General features: G+C 42.4%; 1 protein-coding gene across 2 annotated transcripts; it reads right to left on the reverse strand.

Annotated features, from left to right (window-relative positions):
* Positions 1-222: 222 nt before the first annotated feature.
* Positions 223-18,539, reverse strand: SAV1 (salvador family WW domain containing protein 1). 2 transcript variants are annotated; one of them, XM_082761054.1, is made up of 6 exons: positions 18,269-18,539; positions 16,796-17,239; positions 8,268-8,538; positions 7,294-7,437; positions 1,463-1,633; positions 223-372 (listed from the first exon to the last, which is right to left on the reverse strand). In XM_082761054.1, exons 1-6 carry the CDS (start codon positions 18,360-18,362, stop codon positions 336-338), a joined length of 1,161 nt encoding a protein of 386 aa, XP_082617180.1. In that variant the 5' UTR covers positions 18,363-18,539; the 3' UTR covers positions 223-335. The 2 variants fall into 2 exon arrangements, with proteins under 2 accessions (XP_082617180.1, XP_082617181.1); XM_082761055.1 differs by lacking the exon at positions 223-372 and having other exon boundaries at positions 413-1,633; positions 18,269-18,538.
* Positions 18,540-19,314: the final 775 nt, after the last annotated feature.

Raw genomic sequence — 19,314 nt, forward strand, 5'->3', positions numbered from 1 at the left:
GATTTTTTTCTGACCTTCAGAACTGGTGCTTTAATAGCAGCTTGACATCTTTAATTATTCTGGTGTTTTCACTGCCCAGGTGCGACCTCCGTGAGGTGCTTCTGTCACCGGTAGAGTAAGAGCAAGTTTTATAAAAGCAAGTTTGGGGCAAAGCAAAGCTTCCAGCTTTTGGAACGGCTGCACCCATACCTGGCAGTCACAGCAAGTTGGGTACAGCAGGCTCACAGGGGCAGCGGTTGGGTTTTATGGGGACCAGCTCCAACAGCAGCTCTGTTCTACCACGACTCACGCAGGGGACAGCATCCGTGACAGCTTCTGATTGCGGCCACTCCCAGTCAGATCTCCTTGGCTCTAACCACTTCATTTGACCTGCTGAAAGGTGAAAAATCAGTTGTCCACCCTTTCACTCATTAAACAAAGTGATTTTTATTGAATTAATAGGATTTACAAGAAATGTATTTTGTCTGCAACCATGTTTATTGCACTAAAAATAATCCATAAATAACATTTCAGGACAATCAATGAACCAAATGAAAATATCGGCGAGGGTAACTGTACAAGTAAAAATTTTCCCCAAGTCAGGAAACTTTAATACAAGACAAAGCTCGGTAAAAAAATGTTGATACATCCCTGATTTTTTTTGTGGTGTGGTACAGCTGGTTGGTAAGCTGGTAATGCTACTACCTTCCCATGTGGCTGGGGCTCATAAAATGCAGCCTCCCAAGCATTTCAGAACCTTTGAAGAGTTTGCTTAGTGATATTGGTCTTTAAGAAGGTACGAGTATTTTGCCCTCTGACTAACCTCTGTGAAAACTAGTAGTAAATCTAAGGTAATAATGCATTAAACAAAGTAAAAAATAAGGCAACTCAGGCTTCATTCTCATGAAGCACTTTGAGAGTGATGAAATCAGCTTCTGTACGGTTCTAGTACTGAGAAGTAACAGTGCCAGCGTTCTGTACATTAAAGCTGTAAACAAGGAACAAACCTCTCTCTCAAGAGGGATACAAAAAGTCCAGAGGGAAATACACCAAAATACTAATTTGGATTTTAACAATGTTTTGCATCCAGGGCATTTCTTGTAATTGCATCTATTGCCGTTTAAAAATATATAGTCAGCTTCTTAATAATACAGCCAACTGCTAGAAAAAAGATACCAGAATCAAGTCTCTGATCAAACTCCGTAACTCCATGCTGGTTTTCAGAATAACAAACTAGTTTTTGTATGGAAAAAGATTAACAAACATTTTTCATTTTATAAACAATACATAATACATGTAGAAAAATATTCAAGAGGATAATAACAAAGGTGCAACGTCAACAAAAATAAGCTGCCTTTTCAACCAAAGCACTTTTTCATAGTATGAAGTGTGGAAACTTTTTTTTAAAGCTCGTAGTGTCCTCGGAAAAGTCTATTAGGAAGAGTTGTTAGCTTAGAAATTCTTGCCGTGCTGCTGGGCATACCACTGCTGCCTCTGCTTGCGATGCTCCAGCTCGGTGAGGAGGGCCTGCCTGTACGCCTCGTACAGCTTAACGATCCGTTCCAGTTCTTTCATGAAGAGCAGCTTCAGCATGCCCTGGTACGTGTCCAGGTCCGCCAGCTGGAAGAGCTCCCACTTCAGGATGTGGTCGTACCTGGGGGGAGACAGGAGATGAGTAGGAGGTGATTATCCACGTGTCACGGTGTGTTCGGTGAGGAGCTGACCTCACAGCTGCACGGCCACTCATCAGCTCTGTAGCCATCTACAGCCTGCATTGATTAGCACGTTCTATGTGAGGAAATAACTAATTAACACCTACAGACAGCGAGCTGTGGCTCCAAGTGCACTGGTGAAACACTGCTTAGAGCTAAACTGCAGAATCACCCATAATATACCAAATTACTTTCTATACAGGTAAATTCACAAAGTACTACAGATCCTCTTAACTGACTACACGAACACTCCTCAAATGAATTTTACGCCTTGGTTTAGAACATCAATTCTGTTACACAAACCTTGAAGATTTAGCAGTAAAACACCTTTTAAAATTGGACTAGGAAAGAAAAAATGAACTATTTTAACAGCTTATCCTAGTATTCCCCAGCAAGTACCTCCCAGAAGGCAGAGCTCTGCAGGCCTGCAAGTTCTCCCTCACAACGCGCTTTTGTTTCCACAGCATTCTCGTTCCAGCCTTAACAAGCACTCTTGGACACTGCCCTGCTCTTGGTTAATTAGCAGCAATAATCTCAATCAGTGTCTCCAACTGCAGGTCACGAACCTCCCAGGACAGCAGACAGGGGGATTAGATAGCACCAGCGAGGGCTGAGGGAGGAAGAAGGGAGAGAAGGAAGCCCACAGATGTTCTCAGTCCTCACACTGGAAAAAAAATTGAGCTGCTGTGGACCTGGGGAAGTCCCCTGGAGAACTACACGGGCTAAATGCTGGCTGGCCAGGCACCCTCGGCCTTTTTCATTCTGAAAGCCTCCTCTCCTCCACTGCTTTTCTTACAGGAGCTGCACTTACCGCCAGTGCTCACTTTTTTAATTTTTTTTTTTTTTTTTTTTAAATATGGAGCGATTTTGGAGTGCTGTTTGTACTCCTAGCACTTTTTCCAACTGCTGAAGCCTACAAACATCTCCTTACGATCACTGTCTGGCTGTCAAAGCTGCTGCCACTAGGTAGCTATGAGCTCCATGCAACAGGAGCCTCCTCGAGCCTCCCTCGTTTCGCCAGCAGAGCTGCTGAAGTTTCCCCAAGGCTGCGTTTTGTGTCCTGACTGCCAACCCACCCGTCTGAGTAATCACGGCCATTCTCCGGTAATTTTCCACGATCCAAACTGGCACTGCAGCTGCACAGAACGAGATGCTGGTTTAGGGACATTCGTAATGCAGAGGGTTGTTCAATCACACGTTAGTCAGCGACTCGCTTTCATGCCATAAAAATTCCTCAAAGCTTGTTTTCCCAAGTTTAGTGTCTATAGTATCCATTTCCCTCAATATATAAACCACAGGAGCTATCTGACCCCTTATGGGTGGATTTTTGGGTGGTTCTACGTGGACCCAAGCGTTGGGCTTGATGATCCTTGTGGGTCCCTTCCAACTCGGGTTATTCTGTGGCTCTTCTAACGCAAGAAGCTATCAGAACAGAGGCTGTGCGTGGGAACACGTCTGTGCTGAGACTCACCGAGCACGCTGCCCGTACACTCCATGTTCCAATAGGCTCCACGTTTCCATCAGTCACTTTTTAGCTGCCACCAGATCAAATTAGATGGAAGTTGGGCTGCCTCCAAAATCCAAATATCTACCCCATCAAGAAAACAAGCTTTTTTTTTTTTTTTTTTTTTAAAAATGTGTTGCTTTTTGTGCCAGTGGTGGAGAAAGGTTTCCAAGGTCCCAGTAGAAAACCAGAATTTCTAACAAAGTTTTTCAACAAAATCGTGGTAATGCTGCAGAGAGAGGACTGCAGGTCTCTGGCTCCTCTGGTCTGAGGAGTGACTGCGTTACCAGGCTGCAGTGTGGGCACCCCTTATATGCGTAAAGAAAGTGGCACAAGGGCTTCAGAGAGCCAGGCAGATACCGAAGCCTAAAATAAACGGGCTGTTCCCTTTGATGTCTCCAACCACCTCAAGGTGATGACTGGTGAAGTCTGGCCAGGAGAGCCCCAGCTGGTGGCCACGGGGACACCGCCTGGCTCCAGGAGCAGACACTTCTCACGGCACGAGAGGGATGGGGAGGCAATGAGTGCCCCCAGAGCTGTTTCTTACTCAGGTGGTGGCACAAGCAGGAAAGAACAAGCTACACCGCATGCAATAATGCATTTGCACACCTCCTGGGACCTGCAGCTAAGAACAGCCCCCTCCCTTGATTTTAAATTATCACAGAATGCCAAAACCATGGTTGTTCTTTAGCTCTTTGAAACTCATTGCTGGTGGTCTGTGATACAACTGGCACATCGGGGCTGCTTCTCCGTGGCAGCTTCACTTTGGCTGCCGAGAGAAGTACTGAACGGAGGAGGTCTAACTAAAGATCAAGCCACTAGCAGCACCTTGACAAGAACGGACTCATTCCTACCCAAAAAGTGGTGTAGGGCCAGGAGCACACCACGGAGATGCCTCGTGGAACAGTGCCCAGAGTACCTGACCTAGACACCACAGGCATTTCGTAAAGGGGCAGCTAGTCACAGAGCCAGAAACCAAGAGCACGGTGGCAAAGGAATCCTGCCGAGCACCGAGCCTTTCCTCCTGGGCAAGGAGAGGAGGGCTCACCAGTCAGAGTGCTCCGTCCCCTGGGCTATTCCCAGCAGACAACAAGAATTCAATACAACATTCACTTTCCACACAGCAGATGGTGAGATGCCCAAAATATTTACGGCCTCTTGGTTACAGCTGCAAGGAGAAAGACCTGGGTTCTGATCCTTGCCCCCAAAGTCCCACGCACACACTATGGCACGCTGTTAGAGCACCTACTCCACTGGTCTTCGTGACTTTAAAATTGAATGTTTATTCATCTTTTGAGCCTGGCAAGGGCTTAAATGCACGCCAGGTGTCTTGATTTCACTGTGAACATTCTGGTAACTGTGCTTCTGCTTTCAAAAAAAAAGCCCTGGACAGATCCTGGGACAGAGAGGGAAAGGGTGCTTCAAGGTGTCACCAGTACCTTGGGATTGGAAATCATTATGCCTCAGGTTATTATTAGACCTCAAAGCCTCTTTGCTGTCTGGTGAGCCAAATATCTTCTTTTTGTTCTTAACAGATTGACTGTTTTTCACTAAAATAGTGAAACATTGTGGTTAACACCTGCCACAACTCCCCGTTAGATCTTTCCGGTGGTCAGAATTCTTAGCCTTTAGAAAAACCTGTCAAAGTAAAAGCTGTTACCTATTTTTGCTATAATACCTACTTGGCTTTTCCTCAACATCCAGCCTTTAGTCAGCTAATCAAGCTACAGCACCAGGCATCCATAACAAAATATACCACAGTGATCTCAGTGGAAAACAGCACTATCAATCAACAAATTTTATAGGGAATTTCAAATAGCAGATCCCAAAAGATACTCCCCTACTACCACTATAAAAGTGTTCTGTCAGCTTTCATTTTTGTGCTATAAAACAGTAGGAAATGCATGCAGTTCTCACACTCAGCTTTTAGGAAGTGCTGTTTAAGAACTTACAAGCATCACCAGATTTTCCCCTCAAGCTTTAAGCCAGTTGTTTTCACAACAGAGGTTTGTTATCACAATTACCTTTGTAACGTGTAAGTGATCTTGATTTCAGTAACTAAAAATATTTGTCAGATGGTCTATAAGAAGCCCTCATGCTGAGGTGACACCAAGCCAGTTGCAGTTTCTACCTGTCTTCCCCACTTTTCCAGTATAAAAGTGCATAAAACAGGATCTGCTTCTTCATAGAATTGTTTGAGAGTTCTGTGAACATTCATATTATGACCAGAACTACTTTACCAGAAGAGTTAAAAGGATATAGGCAACTACATGACTTTTGGTTCCTCCGAACAATGCCAATTCTCAAACACGGAATGAATTAAACATTTCAAAATGTCTCAGCCTATTAAAGGCATTTCTGAGAACCTTATATTGCTTATCCTCAAGTTTCAGGAGAAGTACCGGCAGGAATTTACACAACACAGACTGAAATATTTCAAACTGCACTGTCTAAATGTGCCAAAGACCTAAATAAAGAAATACAGTCACAGCCAAAACCTGGAAGTGTTTCTAGGAAATAAGTCCTCTCATAGGTTACAGGAACTTAGTATGTCCTTGGTGTATAATACACTGCTGGATTTTAGGCAAGCCCAGTAGCCACAAGCAGTAATTAAACACTTCCAAATTATAGTTCAGAAGCAGCTACAAAAATATTTCAGCTGGAAGTCACTGATCATACGCTGCTTGTGAATTTGCAACTATAGATTGACCTGCTCACTGCTGTAAAAATCAGTTTCTCCATATTTCCCTTCTTCTGAAAACATACATGGTTTCATAATTACTGAAATATTATCTGGATTTTTTTCATTGCTTTTCTCTTTAGTTAGTCTTTTGCAGAGCTGAACCCATCAGAGAATGTTTCATTATGTTGACTTAAATCTCTTCTTGGAGGCGATTCCCTGTTCCTAGAGGGATGTTTCTTCAAAAACTAACTTTTTATCACCACTTAGTAGTAATTAAAGCTTTTGATTGGAAACAGATTTCAGTCTGAATTCAAACTACAAGTTCTCCTTCACAGTTACCTTTTTTTTTTTTTTTTTTTTTTTAAAAAAAAAAGGAGTAACATAAGAATTAAGAAGTTAACACCCTGAAAAAATTTATAAGCCATTTGGTGCCATTCTCACAAATACACTGACAGTAAATCACATCCTACCAGTTCTCCTACATAACATTCTGCAAGCCATGGGATCTGCAAGAAGTACTGTGATGATTTTAAGAGATGCCTAGTACAAAGCAAGCTAATGTGATGAAAGAGTCTCCAAATCTTCTAGTAAGATGACACAAATAAAATTGGTCATACTTATTACACACAATTTTCAACTGGAAGAGGAAAGGGCCAAATCCCTTTAATGTGCAGATTTTGGCTCTACTTTGGGGAGATATAAAAATCATACATATAATAATGGTTTAAACCATAATTTAAACCACATATATACATTATATTATTTAAATAATATTCATTATAACAATAATTACATCATTATACATTCATACCATAATATATATTATATAGGGTGAGATTATATCTATATATGGTTTAAAAAGCATCTTTTGATACTAATTGTTGGATGGCTGATTGCGAGCAACAACGGCAAATTAGAAGTTTAAACGTTTAGGCTAGATCCTCAGCTCGTAAAAAGCAATGGTGGTCCACTGAATTCAGCGTGGCTTTTTTTAATATATAAAAATGTGGGATAAAACCAAAATATACTTATTTTGCATTTGCATATCTGCTAAAACTTCACCCGTGCAATTACAGGCTGGGAACATTAAAGCATCTAGTTTTGTTTAAGTCATATTTCTGACAACATCCCTGAGGGTGTTCAAGGAAAGGTTGGACGTGGCACTTCGGGACGTGGTTTAGTGGTGACATTGGTGATAGGGGGATGGACCAGATGATCTCTGAGGGTTTTTCTGACCCTAATGATTCTATATGAAACCATCCAGTATAACTTCCTCATGCGCTGTCAGCATCAGTTCTTATGCAATTCAGAAACAGACACCAGCTAGAGTTCCTTCAGCCATCAGAACTCGTTTGGTTTCCTTCTAAACTAGGCATGAGTAATTTGGTGTGAAAAGAATAAAGAAACAAGCTCACTTCACGGGAGCCCTGGCGTAGACCTGCAGCCAGTCCGGAATCTCGGCGGTGTGGTAGGGATTCGCAGGGACAAGGAGAGGCTGGCTCCGCTCCGCCTGCTGGGGCTGGTAGGTCACCGGGGGAGGCTGGTCGTAACGGGGAACGCTGTACGAAGGAAGGCAGAGGCACTCAGTGAGCTCCAAGCAGGCATTATTTAATTATTAACACCAATGGACAGATTAATACAATCTGCAATCTGCTAGCACGCTGCACAACTTGCTCAGGACCTACTGACCTAGTGCCCGCTACCTGGACACTACAGCTGAAAGGAAGTGTTGTCTGGTTTGGAATGAGTGAAAAGGGAAACTCAACCAAATAACATCCCATTTCGTATTTTAGAGCAAGTGTATTCAGGCAGCAGCTGATACGTTACTCTGTTTATAACAAATGACATCCTCTTATGTTTGTTTTTGTGTGTCACACGTTAAAAAAAGCTTTCTCTTCCTGGGAAACAGTAAAAAAAGATTGAATAGCAGAAAGTAACTGGTAGATCTGGTACATACTAATTTTATTTTACCTTTGAATTTTATGTAGCTAAAATACCTAAATTCATTCTAAAGAAGACAATTCATAGTTCAGATTATAGGTGCCACTTTCCAGAGAACCTCCAGGAACATCTGATCAAGTTTCGTTTCAACCAACAACTCAGTTCTGTTCTCAGCAACTTGGCTGTTTTACCAACAGCTGAGGAGAATGGTTGCTTTGTTTTAGTGAGTTAGGAACAATATCCTGTTTCTAAACTTAAGATAGTAACAGATGAGGAAAAAAAGACTCTAACAATTATAACAACTTCTAAAAATCTTTGTCAAGAACCAGTAAAGCTTACTTCGAAAAATAAGATGGTTTTGGCATATTGTATGTGAGGCAAAAACAGCCCCACTTTCTCAGCTGGGTTAGGAAAAGAACAATCGTAACACACAAGACTGATGTCATACCTGGGAGCACAAGGATGTTTGTACTGAGCTCTTTTATTGATGTGATCCACGTAATACACTCCAAATTCTGCTGACTCGACTCTCTCCCATCCCGGGGGCAGTCCCTCGCGCTCGAGTGGGTGGCTCCAGTGAGTTGTATTAGTGTTATGATCTATATAATATTTCCTTCCTCTAATAGTCCAGTCCACTGACCAGCCAGGAGGAAGAGGCAAGTCTTCAGAGCTATGATTTGTTAAGTTTCCTAGAGATGTAGCAGCAACTCTCCCGATGCCTAACAAGAAAGGGAAAACAGCGTTTAACCAAACCAGTAATAACCCAAACCAACGTTATGTACAAAGTCAACTTTTTCCCCCCCTGCATGATGCAACTGAACTTTGAACGATACCATAAGATTTACAGCATGTGCACTCGTACACTAGTAAAAAAAAAAAAACAAAAAACAAAAAACATCCTGATGAAGTCAAAATAGCTATTCCCTTTTAAGTCTCACGTGTTTTTGCTCTCCTCCTACTCCAGGATCACTGGCCAGCTTCGTTCAGACAGTGAAAGCCTCCTTGCTTTTTCAATTAAGAGATGTATTTTAGCATACTCAGCAGGGATAAAACTCTTGTTATTGGCTCAATTTGCTGAGCAGAGAGCCAACGTAACATTACAAGTGTTAAAGCTTCACCTAAATGAGTTTCTGTTTATACACTATTACAGATGCATCAGAACTATTTACTTACAAGAAAAAAAAACAGCTTTTTTTCCTAGTTTAGTCAGAAACAACTAACTAGAACAGTCACAGGATACCAACAAAGCCTTAACCCTTCAAAATCAGTAGCTTGAAGAGGAAAACCAAGCAAAGGGAAAAGGTTAGCACTGCGCTGACAAGTATTAGTGATGCGTGTGCAATCAGCCAAAAGCCACCATCAGTAACTACAGAAAACAGAGGCCAGATCCACCCGGGATCCTGCAAAAGCCCTTTGCTGAACAGTTCTGCACACACTGAAGTTTGTGTTGCCATGCCTTCTTTGCCAAAACCACCCATGCCTGCTAGGCTAGCTAGCTTATGTGCACCCCAGGTGGGACAGCCTGACCACGATCCAGACAAGATTTAGAGGCCTTTTTTTTTTTTGAGAGAAAGTCACAAAATCTCCTTGTTTCTTCCTCCCTTCCTTCCACAGATCTTGGAGGGATATTTCCTGCTCTAGCAGTCCGCTCATCTGGTTCTTCTTTAGTACTGAGCACCTGCACTTCATAATGCTAACAAGACCCATGCAAAATGGTAATTTCCAGCTCTCTCAGTGAAGCAGGCTGCAGTAGGAGAAGACTTTCTGCAGCAAAAGAGAAGTAAAATGACCTAGGTCAAGTGTATTTTGGGTTGGGAGAACTGACCCGAAGCCATACCTGATTAATTCCCTACCTCTGCCCCACAAACACAGCAGGTTTATGATTTATAAATAACCAGTTAAAGAGACTGCTCATGATTATTTTAAAATAATTTGTTCCAACATACACACGGATTTTACATTATCAAAATGAGTGTGCTGGATCCTGGGAGATGTCCTGAAGAAACGTCATTCCATTTCCTCTTTTCCTTCCCTCTATACTGGGGATACTTAGGTAGGTAGGTTAAAAACCCAAAGAAAACTTACAGAAAGTTCAAAAAAAAGAAAAAAAAAAAGAACACAAGTAAGTGGCAATCAAGATTTTCACTGGTGTCTCATCTTTTGGAAGCCTGTGCTGGCTGAAACTCACCTCTATTTTAAAGTAATTACCTTCCATTACCTGTAACTCTACAGTTACACAGTCTGTGGCTTTAAAGAAATTCTAATTATCTTCTCAAACACCTCTATTCGATCACAGAACTCAGAGTTTGTGTATCACTATTTCCCTACAACCAGGAGGAGCAGTATGGGAGTGACTTTTCCTACCTTCTTATAAGTCAGAAAGTGACTCCACCACACCCACCTTGTTCAATGATCAAGTGAATACACCCCTTTCCTTCTGTTTTTGTGTTCTTATTTTTGAGAGCAGAAAGAAAAGGCACAGCCTCTCCCATCGAAATCGTATTACTAAGATGAAATTTCAGGTCTGGGCTTTAACTGAGAGAGACAACACCTCAGCAGCACCAAAGCTGTTGTATTTCCCAGGTAATTTCCTAGCTTGTTTACTGACTGTGTCACAGTCCAATCTATACCATGCCAGCCAAGGGGTGCCTGTTTCTAGGAAGATACAAGGCTGGAAACTTCTTGTTTCATCCTGTTTCTAGCCTTGCCATGTTCTAAATTATTGGCCTTAAAGCATCTCTGCTTGCTGGGTCGCTCACCTACTCGTTAGCTTTAGGAAGAAAAGTTAATAGCAGCCCTCATGTGACAGCTCCACCTCTCATTAGGATTAAGCAAGCCAGACCTTTACTTCCAGTGAGGAGAAACATCCTAGACACTTCCTGACCTTTAGCAGTACTGGGGCCAGGGAGACTATTTCAGGCCCTAGCTACAGTTATGCCACTGTTTTTGTTTTCATTCCAGTGACAAAATACAAGCACTTCGGCTTCTTGGAAATACTGCACTTTGGGTAAACAAATTCAGTATTTTCCCCAATCAAGTGAGCTGCTGTGTTGGAATTCTGCATGAACAGCAAACATTAAACCACCACCACCAGATCGAACACACAAAGCTGACGGGGGAAAAGAACTTTCATCAAGGTATAAAGGTATAAACACACTTTTCTGCTCACTGTTAAAACCAGCACTTTTTTTTTTTTCTTTTAAACGAGTTCCTCCCACTTAAATTCTAGCACGATTGCAGCAGAAAAATACCAGTACAGTTATTTACTGGGGGTAAAGGTTAATGCTTTTTAACATCTCAACTTGGTATTAAGAGTTGCACAAGCCAGGATGATGAATGCTGAGCCATCCTCTGCACCAGAAGCTCTCTTGACACAAAGCCTGCATTTCTTCATCCAGAAGTCAGAGAAGACTGGAAGATGCACTTGGGTAAAGACAAAAATCAGATTCTGACTACAGAAATTACCCAGAAAGCACGCTGAAAAGCAGTGCTACACACCCATGGAAAGGCAACACGGGCAGTTCTGCTTTTGTCCCTTCACTAATTTCCAGCTCCTGGTTTCTCCCCGTGTACAAGCTCAGTGGGCATTACCTCCCCTTAAAACCAGGCATCACACTGAAATGTCCTGCAGACTGGAAGTTTTCAGATGTCAGGTAATATTCTGTGTCTTATGACCATCAAGCCATTATGGCAATTAGTATAATTTAGCCATTTGTTTATATAATTAGAGTTACTAGAGAACAAAATAAATTGTATCCTATTTTCCTTATAAAACTCAGCAGATGCTCCCTTCAAGGCAGAATGAGCACATGTGTATGAGGAGTAGTTCCTGCTACATTTCAAATGAGAGAAGATGAGCATCTATGTTCAGATCTATACACCTGTAAGGAACAGTAAGACACGACCATACTTCAAAGAATAACTTCGTACATCATCTTTTCCAAAGCATTTGCCAAGGAATCAAACTATAAGAAAGCCTGAATCCATCTATTGTGAACATTGCTCTTCTGTGTAATACTGCCCAAGTGGGATATTCTTCTGGGTTTTAATTTCAGGTGAGGTCTTAGCCCTAAAACATTTTCACAGCAGCACAAAGCTTCACATAGGTGTTTACTACCAAGGCTATTCCATGCACTATGGACCTGTACTATATTTTAGTAACAAAAAATTATCTACAGGAAAAAAAAAAAAAAAAAAACAACACATAAATTTACAGCTTGAACCATTTTTGTCAAAACATCTAGTTTAAAACCTGTAACTTTTCTCTTAATGGAAGAAATTATCTCCACTTCACTGTAACTACTCAGGGTTTTGTTACACACACGCTTTTGTACCCATGACCAGGCAGAAATTCCAATTCTTCCTGCTTCTCCAAGGAATGGCATTATGTAAGTTATCTGCTTTTTCCTAATGTTAAAAATCTCCTTCACTCTTTTTAAAGAACAGTGCTCATCATTAAACACTCTCAGCAGCATTATTAAATTTCAAGCAGAGTCTCCAATGAATTTAAATTTATGCAATCGTAAATCCTTTTCAGCTTGTATCTCTGGAACCTGCCTAGTCTCATCTGTTAATTCCATCTCCTAATGCTTGTAAAACACAGTATCTTCAATTTAAGGTCTTGAGTGAATTGCAAAGTAGCCTAGAGTATTATTTGCTGTTCTAAAGCAAAAGAAAATCCTGTTCAAGTTTGCTTGCTTAGGAGCATCACCATGTATATTCTTAGCATTTTGAAAAAAGAAGGTGCCAAGGAGCAACGATCACTTTAATTATGAGAACTAAGATTTAAAAAAAAAAATCGGTTTTAAGTGAGGCCAGGTCCATTATTCAGCCTCTTTCTCAACATCTTCAGGAATGGAGTGTCTTAACACCAGAGCCCAAAGCTTAATTTTGAGCACCATATTCTAGTGCACCCCAAGGTATTCCCTTAAAAATCCACCTTCGGCTAACAATGTCACAAATGGGACAACTCTGTAGGATATTCTACAATGGTGGAAGTCTGGTTGGTTTTTACTCCATTAATATGGAACAATGCAAACCGTGAGTGATGGGAAGAAATACTTTTATAGGGCAATACAGGAGCTTTAACAGAAAAACATTCTGCATAAGAAAGTCAAGCAGTTCTTCAGTTCATCAGCAATGGTAGCGGAAAGCACAGGAGAAAAGTCCTACCACCAGAGCAGCCCAGCAGAAAGAAAAAAGGGCAAAGACTCTGGAGAAAGTCTCATTTTATTTGAGATACAGCTAACATAGAGAAGTTTTAGAGGCTATAAACTTCCACAGCTAACTTCAACCAAAATTCATAGTACTGGAGAATAAATCTAGCCAAATGCAAGGCCTTCATATTTGTCTTTACTTAGGTAAACCGTTTTGAGAGCTTTTTCCCCCCTTTCCCTAATGATGCCCAAATCATCTCCCTTTCCCTCTTCAAACCAGGATAAGAGGCAGGCAGAGAGAAATGTTTAAGGGAGTGAGTAACAATAAAATAGAAAAGTTCTGGGCCTTCCTAATGCATGCCAGAGCTCCTGAAGGTACTTCCTGAGCACAAGTACCTCGATTGTCAGAGGGCACGGGACATTCCAGGCAAGCATAAATTAATGAAGGGGACACGACAGGAAGTATTTTGAGAGCTTCCAAAAATTCGACACTGAAATTACCGCAGAATCAGCACAAAGAAGAAAAGGTCAGGAATTGCCATGTTAAAAAAAAAGGTGAAGTGTACACACTCGAAAAGAAAAGCCCTGCTACTTTAGCTCTAAAGAGAGTCCTTTAAATAACTTGTATTTCTTGATTTTGCTCTCACGTTCAATATGAATAAGTTTGCAATTCTGAAGGGGCAAAATTTAACACGAGGTGAACCTCCTTTCAACTAAAGCTCACCAGACTCTCCCTTCAGAGGGAGAAATAATTTTTCTCCTCTGACATCACAGGCAACTGCTTACAATACTACACCACAAAATCCCTTTTTAAAATCTCAGCAATTTGCATATACACAAGAATTATTCAGCTTACCGCTCAAACAGGTACAAATAACTCTGAGGTCTTGGTTACAAGTTAGTTCCAATCTATACTGTAGGTATAACTTCAACCACAGACCTCCCAAAACCTTTAACCTAGAAGAGAGGAGAGAGATGTCGAGGAAAGACAGGTAAAGTCTCTTAGAATTAAGTTTGAAATGGACACTTGGAAAAAAAATTAAATAAAAAAAATAAGAAATCGCACAGAAGTAGCTAAACATACAAAAATAGGAAATAACTGAAAACATTTCTCAGGAAAACAACTAGCACTAGTTTGTTAATTAAAAATAAATCGAATGAGAAAATGAAGATATGGAGAATTGAATCATGCAGAGAGAGAAAACATGACTTCAAGGAGAAACTCCTATGAAAGGCAACACTGTCACCATCAGCTTCTGAAAAATCGTGAGACTTGGATAAAGGCTTTGCCAACCACTTCGGGTTGGAGGATGTCAATGAGAACACATTTCAAGTTATCACCAAATTATAGAGTGGAATTCTTATTCTGACCCAAAGCTGGCACTCCCATGCACGTTTGGTATCCAGACACTGCTCCTCAAGGGCCATCTCAGCTGTAACCCCCACTAAATGAAACATCACTCACCACTGGTGATTACACCTTGTGCTCATCAGGCAACACCTCTTCATCAATGAACCCAAACCAGAACACAACTGAGAGCACTTTCTGGGAGAGGAGGCAAGAGGCAGCATTTACAGACCACAGCTAATGAAGGGGTGTGCATCACGCTTTGTACCTGTGTTACTAGGCAAGTTTTAAGCTGCAGTCATCAGTGATCCTGCTGAGGAACAGTTTCAGCTAGGTGAAACACTTAACAACACTAAAAATTGTGTGAGAACTCAAAAGACAATGAAAGCAAAAGGCCTGACCCAGTACTCTGGAGATGCAGAAGAGGAATTTGAAATTACAGTGATTAGTGTTGCTTAAGAGAAACACTTAAGGCTTCATGACAATGGATGGTTCGAATAAAAACAAGCTTAAAAGTGAGGCAAAAGAAACAAGATGTCATGGGGTTTTCTTGTTTTTGGACACACAATTCTTCTACTGAAAAAAGTAACAGCAACTCTTGAGAAGACACAGGGAAGTTGAGGACACAGGTCAATGCTCTTACTGCAATGAAACCGCAAGGTGGAGTTTAAGAGTTCATATTCCAGGTTGAGATGAAAGGAAAAAAAAACAACAACAACAACAACAACAACAAACAAAGGAAAAGGGCTCACACTGTCAGACAAGACATTCACCTTTTTGGTTTCTTCCTACAAACACGTGACTGAACACCCACCCCTTACCAAAAGTGTGAAATCTGTTCAAACTGTTACAACATCTGAGGAAAGGACAAAGACCAAGCAAATACCAGCATGTCCTTTATGTTTTCCAATGGCTAAGAAGGCATGAAAACAAACAGGAGGGAAAAGCCTTATGAGAAAGAAATGTGTTGCTACAATCGAGAAAAATCTGGCTGTGAAGCTCTACTTTCAGCTTGTTCTAAAATTTGCTAGTCTGAAGATGAAGTTAATCTAACAGGTGGAGCTCCCTTTCCACTTCAACACTGATCCAGTTCTACAAAGCAGCAATATTTTGGAAGACTCTCAGCATTAGTATTCTTGTTTTAAAGGTCACATTGGTGGATTGGTTTATGAAGTCCTCCCCTCCTGCCTCCAGGCCCACAGCAGATGCAAACAGGTGCTCGTTATCTGGGCCAGGTAAATGTTTAATGACTGCTGGCTGAAGAACAGCTGACAGAGATGGAGAGCTTCCATGCACAATCTCAATAAATGCTGGCTTAATACATAAATCTAACAACATTAACAAGGATGGAGTAGCCAGCCTTAAACATTAACATTTCAAGATTTACTGGCTGACAGCAGTAAAGCTAACATTACTTTTCTGCTATTTTTCACTGAAACGTTCCTGTAGTAAAAAAAACAAAAAAGCCCACACATCACAAACACCAAAGCACTGTCAGCTTGTAACTCCATGCGCTCTGTCAGCAGCCATAAACGATGACATTTTTAGTTGCAAATTTGTTCTTCTAGACAGGAGATTTACTATTTTGTTTACAGATTACAAGGAATGAGCTAGCAGCGTATTATTTACAGGTCTGAAATGTTTCTTTCAAACTCCTCCTCGAACGTAGTGTCAGCAGCATACACAGTGCTCCAATACCACCAGATTTACTGCTTTTAAGGTCACCTTTCCACAGGTAACATTGAAATCCTAGATTTTTTTAATTTCAGCAATACATTCATGACAGTAAGAATTCTTCTTCAGTGTCATCACAGGCAATCAAATACTTCTTTCTGAAGTATTTAATGGATTCTTTCTTTCTTACTGCCTTGCTCCATTAGAAAACAAAGACAGGTTCCACTGAGTTTTTAAGTATGCCTGTTTCCCCCTCAAGCAATATTACAAGCTAAAAAAAAGTCAAGGACTAAGAAGTCAATTTGAGCACTAACTACATGCCAATTTGCTAATTACGCATAACAGTCATTCTTCTCTTTATCTGACATCAAATAAACAATTTTTTTTCATTATAAAATTAAAAAATAAATATTTATAATAGTAACAACAACAAAAAAGCAATATTATAGTTTAGAGCTGTTGGTTATTCCATACACCATGAAAACAGCAGCTGTCCCCTAATGAGTAAAACTGCTGGCTCACTAGCAACTGACTCAACACGGAGAACAGAACTGCACATAGGTTTGGGATTAAGATAAATTTGCTCAAACTTACCTTATTTATTCCATAAATCAATCACTGTCTACAGGCAATTGAACTGTTTATACTAAGAAGTGTCAACACATACTCAGATCATAGAAATGTCACTGAAAAAAAGCTCTGTCCTACAAGCGTAACTCAGAAACATGACCACAGATAGACTGCCACACCAAAAGCCTTTCAATAGCATTTAAAAACCAACAATTAATCCACACCTACCTGAAGTGTGCCTCCCATGATTCTGGGGCATCCTCTGGAAAAGATCACTGTTGTGTTCGTAATACCTGTAGTCCTCATGCAAGCGGTCATTTAACTGCCGTCTCCTTTGGGCATCATAAAAGTGATCGTAATAGTAGCAACGGGCACCAGCGTCTCCATTTTCCATAACAGAATTAGCTTCTGTTAAAAAGGACTGGGAGGAAGAGCCATATTCTCTAGGGACATCAGCTAAACTTCTAGCAAGATAGGAGGGTGCAGACAGTCTGTTGCTTTCACGTCTCATTATTTCATGAGGTGGCCTCTGCACTGGAGTTCGAAGGAAGCTCTGGTTCCTGGAAACAATTCCATCTCCCCCAGCAGCATACGCGGGCGTGGAGTCAGGAGGACAGATATCAGTTCGTCTTGGAATGGTTGGACCGTGGCGGATAAATGAAGGCATCAGATCTGTTATAGAATAAAAGAGAAATAAGAACTGCGTGTGCATTTAATGTATTTGGCTAGCTACACTGCTCGATTTATGCCATGGAAATGGGGAAATTCGAATGCCTGGATCCCTTTAAAGCAGCTCTAATGGACATGTGAGTATAACAGTAACACTGCAGCGTGCGCTGCCACAACAAAAGCCACACACCCTCTGCCTGCAACAAAAAAAGCACAGTTTTGGCAGCATAATAGCAGCTACAAAAACCAACACACGACACCTCCCACCCCCTGTCTGTGGCTTACACCAGCCAGGCTTCATCATTCTCCTCCCGGCACGGCCCAGAGCATCCACGTACCCTGCCTACAACTGAACCACGCAGAGAATTTGTCCTTTCTCCCTTAAATATGAAGTTTGGGCAGCAAAACACTGCCTTTTTGTGCGTGTAAATTGTCAAGTCATTGGAAAAAATCGCTTTCTCCTTCAGATAAAGGAGCTCGGCACGTGAGCGCTGACACCCCCCTCACGCAGCCCCACAGACAAAGCCTCGCCCCGCTCCCACTGCCTTCAGCATGGCTTCAGTATCTGCTGCCCTTCCAGGTGAGCTAACTGCAAACACCTCCAGTTTAGAGGGAAGCCGTGCCTGTTATTAAGCCTATTAACAAAGCCCTTATGAAGCGATGATTTAACGACCTGCACCACGAATTCAGTGCCTCCCAGGAGGGGTAATCAGGCAGTTTATGACAGGCACCCCACGGTTACATCACGGCGAGCAGCAGCTGGGTGAGAGGCCTCAGGCCGCCAGATACACCCACAGGTTGATTTAAAGGCCTTAATGTGCATTAATTAAGGGCCAGGCCGATGCGACCAGCCTGGGAGCTGGGTGTTGGTGGTCCCTCAGCTAACCCAGCCACCACAACACCTCACAATTCACCTCCTTTTCCCTCCAGACACCCACAGCGAGCACCTCAAACGCCCGCTCGCTAATTTTCCACAAAAACCTCACCAAACCGACCTTCCCCCCCCGCCCCCCCCGGCCCCTTGACACTCACTGCGGAGCAGCGGGCTCGTCTCCTTCTTCACGTACTTGCCCTGCACCTCGCCGGGCTTCGAGAGCTCCGTGCGGGTCTTCTTCCGCGACAGCATCCCCCTGACCGACCCCGCATACCCGGCACCGGCCCCGCCGCCCCCTCAGCCCCCGGCCGCGCTCCCTCAGGGGCCGCCCGTTGAGGGCCTGAGGCGCGGGAGGGGAGGGGAGGGAGGGGGGGGAAGCGCGTGCCCGACCGCGCGCGCCCCCGCCGAGCGCGCCCCCGGCCGCGCCCACCCCCCCCTCAACACGCCTACGGCGCGCGCGCGCGCACGCGAGGGGGGTTGTGGGGCGCGGGGCCCCGCCCTAGGGGAATGGCCGCGGGATGATGGGGGGGGGCACAGCGCCCCCGCGCGGCCGGGAGGGCGCATGCGTAGTGTGTGTGTGGGGTGATAGGAATGGTGGCCGCCCTTCCCTCAGTCACCACAAAACACGTTACAAGATTAAATTTACTAAAGGGGAAATAAGTTATTTAACTTATACTTGTGTAATTTATACTTCTATAAGTTATACTTGTATAAGTTATATACTTATAACGTGTACTGTGAAGGGGGGGGGGTCGCTGGCAGGAACGGTGCCCACCCTTCCCTCAGTCACCACAAAACGCGTTAGGAGATAAAATTTACAAAACGGGGATATAACTTATATAATTTACACTTGTGTAACTTATACTTGTGTAAGTTATACTTGTATAAGTTACATACTTATAACTTGTACTGTGAAGGGGGGGGGCGCTGACAGGAATGGTGGCCGCCCTTCCCTCAGTCACCACAAAACTAGTTACGAGATCAAATTTACAAAACGGGGATATAACTTATATAACTTATACTTGTATAACTTGTATAAGTTATACTTGTATAAGTTATAACTTATATACATACAACTTGTACTGTGGAGAGGGGGGCGCTGACAGGAATGGTGCCCACCCTTCCCTCAGTCACCACAAAACACTTTATGAGATTAAATTTAACAGGATGGGGGTATTACTTGTATAGTAAGTTATAACTCATA

This window comes from Aythya marila (assembly GCF_965140915.1).
Source record: "Aythya marila genome assembly, chromosome: 5".
Classification (NCBI taxonomy): domain Eukaryota; kingdom Metazoa; phylum Chordata; class Aves; order Anseriformes; family Anatidae; genus Aythya; species Aythya marila.